The sequence below is a fragment of the Arachis ipaensis genome, chromosome B04 (genome assembly GCF_000816755.2).
Source record: "Arachis ipaensis cultivar K30076 chromosome B04, Araip1.1, whole genome shotgun sequence".
In the NCBI taxonomy this organism is placed as follows: Eukaryota; Viridiplantae; Streptophyta; class Magnoliopsida; order Fabales; family Fabaceae; genus Arachis; species Arachis ipaensis.
The window spans coordinates 39,834,669-39,839,209 of NC_029788.2; the positions used below are offsets into that span (position 1 = coordinate 39,834,669).

A 4,541-nucleotide genomic window follows, 5' to 3' on the forward strand; every position below is an offset into this window, starting at 1 on the left:
GTTGGGGTGGGGGTTCTCTTCTTCTCCCTCCTCCGAGATCAATGTACTACGCATACTTATTTTGGTACCTTTTATCTGGCTCTAACCCCTTACAACTGAGCAGGTGTATTTCGGCGGTGATTGCCGGAAGCGAGTTTGTGAGATTGGAACGGGAACATCAGCACAGGTCGTCATTATCAAATGTGCATGCTAGCGAAGGAATGGATCCTGAACTAACAGGTCATGTGTCAGCTGAAGCAAGCATCAAGTCCACGCTGCAGTTATTTGTGAAGCTCTCTGCTGAGATCATACTGGATTATTGGAGCGAAACACATAGGTAAATATATCAAATTTTACGTTTAGGGATATGGTATTATATAATGTAGCAGCACGTCAAATGACTACTATAAGCTCTACATGATTGCTATATTTTGCCTGGAACGTTCTCATTTTGTAGTTTACTAAGATCTTTTTCTTTTTCGTGTTATTTTTATTTTTACATATTGGGTTATGTGCAGATCTCATCTTGTAGCACAGCTTATCTTCCTAGACCAACTCTGCGAGATCTCACCATACCTTCCAAGAAGCTCATTGGAAACTCACGTTCCTTACTCCATTCTCCGCTCAATATACAGCCAATACTACGCAGATACTCCATCAACCCCATTGGCAATACTGAATTCTTCTCCCCGTCATTCACCTGCCATCATACTAGCGCATGCTTCTCCTGTCTTAAGGCAGCCTCGCGGGGACTCCACACCTCAGCATTACACCAACGACTCATCCGGATATTTCAAAGGGTCATCATCACATAGCCAAGAACACATCTATGAGATTGATACCAGCAACTTAAGGAGCATGGACAACCGGCAGAGGAACGCTCGTCGCTCTGGTCCTTTGGATTATGGCGCTAGCCGTAATAGAGTCAAATCTGTTGAAGGGTCAACTTCTGGGAGTACTGGGCCAAGTCCACTCCCTAGGTTTGCAGTATCTAGATCTGGTCCGTTAGCATACAAGTAGTAATATTGTTTAAGATACTTCAGAAAGAGCTGGTAAATTATTCACCATTTGTTAGTGATCAGTTGTTCATAATATCATAAATCATCTAAGCAGGTTCCCACAAGTTTTGGCAAAATGTATATCATCATGTCATACTAAATGTTTCTTTTGTAGTAGCCTGGATAGTTTAAAATCAATGTCATATTAAGTCTCGTCTGTGCTAGTCAGAACTCGGAACCAAGTTTTCATGCTTTATCGCTTTGCTTTATTTAAGCCATTTCCTTGACATTTCGCAGGGAAAACACCTTAGAATCTGCATACTTTCCCGCTGTTTCACACATTGTTTTTCCAAAAATTTAATATATTTCAAATTAATTATCATTCTGAGACTTAAAAACAAAATATAAATTTTATGAATAAGAAGATTGATAGGTTATATTGCAAGTGAAATTATGTGAAAATACTTCATCCCTTAATCATTGTGAAGAAACTAATTAGTTGTACTTTGCTAGAATGCAATAGCTCTAAAAAATGTTACCATAAGCTAGCCACTGTTTGCAAAGTTACACAAAGTTGAAAGTTCTCTATCTCCACATGACAAAAGGTGAGATAATCAGCATCCTTGGTTAATACAATGTACCAACATATTCAACAATAAAAACTTTGCAATGCTATCTAACAATAATTTTGATCAACCTCCTCGCATATGTGCACCCAGCTCACCAAATTGATCATCAGCCTCAACTGTGTCCTCAGATAGCCGTACAGCATCCAGCTTCTGCTTCAGGATTTCAATGGCATTTAGCAACAACTGAGAAGCTTTTATGGCTCCAGTAGTTTCCACAGTGAATATAAAGCTATCCTGTTTTGCATTGATTTCTACAAGGCCGGGCTTCCCCATTGCTTCAGCTTTCTTGATGACCTCATCATCATAGGTGTATGCCTCGGCATCAACCACCATAACCTGTTAAATACTAGAAGCTTGGTTACAATAAACACCTTGATACAATTGTATCGTAGCAGTGAAAAGTTTGGTATTTTATGATATGTTGAATGAGAAGGAAGGATTCACCATAAAAATCAAACTGAACTTACAAATCAGTATGAAGAGCCATATATTAACAGTTCAAAGACACAACATTTTGTGCTTGATTCAATCAGTAAGACAGCACAATTACAATCATGGGTGATATCCTTAATCACTTAATCCCGACATTAGCATTTTATATATTGTTTTTGAAACCTATGGTTCATTATGCAATTGCTTGCTTAGAAACTGACTCGCCCTGATGCAGCAAATCCTTCACAATGTTTTTAGCAATCTCCTTGTTACTTTCATAATTCATACACTTGTTATTTTACATGCAAAATCTTCCTTGGAAGTACAACTTAGAATGATGCCATACGAAGTTGATTACTTTTCATTGGTCAAAATCCAGATTTGCTTTTGGCATGGCCATAAAAGTTTAAGTATAAAAAGCTCCCTAGAAAAACGTCCGTTTGATTCCAAAACAGAAAGGCAAAGGGATGAATGCAGACAAGACACTATATTCAAACACCACTTTAATCCAAAATAAAGGGAGAAACACTTTTTTCAAGGTGGTAGCTAGCTTCACCAAAATATAGACTTGAGTTGTCTCTAAGTTGCAGAATGTGCCTTCACTATGTGACTCTGTAGGCCTACATTACAATTTGATTCTGTAAAATAATGGAAGAAGAATTCCTAAGACCATTAGCAATTAATGTTTCCTCACAAGAAGCATCATGTAATCAATCTATCAAACCATCAAGTTACAAGTGCCAATCATTGATCCCATTGTGAAAGCAAGTAGTACATCTAATATTCTAATTCTAATTCATTGTTCTTTCCTACTTTAACATAAAAGATGCAGATGCATTATATTGTTCAAAGATGCAGCTTACAATATTAAGGATAAGCATATAATCACAAACTATATAATAAAATACCAGAGTCTAATATAAGCCTCAAACCAGCACTTTTAGGAAAATTCAAGAATCACAGAGCACATAAGTAAGATAAATTGATAACAGCAATTCTAGCATTACTAATGATATCAGTGAAAAGTGACCAACCTGTTGTGTTACTTGATCAATCTCGAAAACAGGGGTAGGACTACTTTCAACCCATTCTTTTTTCTCCTCAAGTGTCAAGCTCTCCATCAAATCCTCATTTATGTGAATCTCCGGCTCATACATGAAAGTAACAGTTGCAGCCGGTGACCACTTCGCATGATCTTTGCCAATCCCCTTCCTAGCAATTGCCCTCAGCTTCACCTCTTGACCTTTCCGCAACTTCACAATTGTAATCCCTCCCCTGAATTCAACAAACAAAAATAAAAAACCTCAAACCACCTAAAATTACACATCCAAGACCAAGATAGCTATGTTATTTCAATTCATTCACTTATTTATAAACACCATCCAGTTGATCTCAGGTATGAACGTAAGCGATGAAACTAGCTTAATTATTGCCTTCGGTAAAACAGATATCATCATAATTCAAATAACTAGGGACTTCAGTTACACAAGAATTAATCTATATATCAAAATTTTCACACCACTGAAATTCACACTTGCACAGTGTCACCAAATAACAATTTTCACGCAAAATGATTTTTGGAAAAAAACAAAAGGATCAATTAAAAACAATTACCAAAAAGTTCCTTCAATTTTTCAAGAAATGAGTAAAATAAAAATCACCTTTCTTAAAAGAAAAAAAAAAAAAAAAAGAAAACAACCCCAACTTGAAAACGAAAACACACATTTGTGCCTTTAAAGGGAATATAGGCATAAATTTGTATTCTTCCAATGCATCAAACACATTGAGGATTTAATAATTTTTTTTCTGTTAAAATTTTCCACATCTAATATCTAATATCCTTAACAAGTGCCCTAACTGCATTCGTTAGAAAAGAAAGAAAGAGAGGAATAAGAATACTTCTTATTGCCGCTTATGCCATCAGAAGCATCAATGGAGGCAGCAGATTCAGAATAATCAACAGGAACAACGGTGTGGTCAGAGCTGATGAGATCGGAGCTCGTAACATCTTGCGTCTCATCGTTCCTGCAAACAGCCATAAGGTGGAACTCGACGGAGCAAAACTCGCACTGGCCGTCGCCGTCACATGCGTCGCAGTCACGTGAGAAGCGCATGCTCATCGCCCGGTCGCTTGTGAGAGGGATCAGTCCGAGTCGGTGAGCGATGAACTCGTCGTTGAGTACGGACGAGTTCACCTCAATTTCGACGAGGTCGATGGCGATGGTTGGGACCTCGGCGATCATCACGCGCCGGAGCGCATTGGCGATGGAGGCGTCGGTGTCGCGGAGCTCGAAGCGCGCGTAGTCGTCCCTCAGCTCGCGGATCTTCACGCGCGGCATGCGGGCGTAGGATTGGCCTTCCATTGTTCTGGAAGCTTCTTAACGAAACCCTCACTCAGTCACTGTGTGGTCTTTGCTACGCAGAGTTCATAGTAGCAGCAAACGGAGTAGACAAGAGAAGTCGAAATAGGTCTTTTAAACCCCTCCCTCAAACCCCAAAGGAT

At 38.9% G+C, this 4,541-nt stretch overlaps 2 protein-coding genes across 3 annotated transcripts in view; one reads left to right on the forward strand and one right to left on the reverse strand.

Annotated features, from left to right (window-relative positions):
• LOC107639271 (protein NAP1) overlaps window positions 1-999 on the forward strand; it is a 14,440-nt gene extending 13,441 nt beyond the window's left edge. The window contains exons 23-24 of the mRNA XM_016342754.2: window positions 104-316; window positions 498-999. Coding sequence (XP_016198240.1) covers window positions 104-316; window positions 498-999 — 715 coding nt within the window. The remainder of the gene's footprint in view (window positions 1-103; window positions 317-497) is intronic.
• On the reverse strand, window positions 1,429-4,541 carry LOC107639270 (DNA-directed RNA polymerases II, IV and V subunit 3). Of its 2 annotated transcripts, none has more exons than XM_016342753.2 (3): window positions 3,938-4,533; window positions 3,073-3,313; window positions 1,429-1,942 (listed from the first exon to the last, which is right to left on the reverse strand). In XM_016342753.2, exons 1-3 carry the CDS (start codon window positions 4,399-4,401, stop codon window positions 1,670-1,672), a joined length of 978 nt encoding a protein of 325 aa, XP_016198239.1. In that variant the 5' UTR covers window positions 4,402-4,533; the 3' UTR covers window positions 1,429-1,669. The 2 variants fall into 2 exon arrangements, with proteins under 2 accessions (XP_016198239.1, XP_020976773.1); XM_021121114.1 differs by lacking the exon at window positions 1,429-1,942 and adding an exon at window positions 2,466-2,676 and having other exon boundaries at window positions 3,938-4,541.

Coding starts and splice junctions, on each gene's coding strand:
- LOC107639270 (XM_016342753.2), bottom strand. CDS start 4,401: ATGGAAGGCCAATCCTACGCCCGCATGCCGCGCGTGAAGATCCGCGAG. Junction 3,314..3,937: donor GGCATAAGCGGCAATAAGAA/GTATTCTTATTC, acceptor TGTTGAATTCAG/GGGAGGGATTACAATTGTGA. Junction 1,943..3,072: donor TTGATCAAGTAACACAACAG/GTTGGTCACTTT, acceptor AGTATTTAACAG/GTTATGGTGGTTGATGCCGA.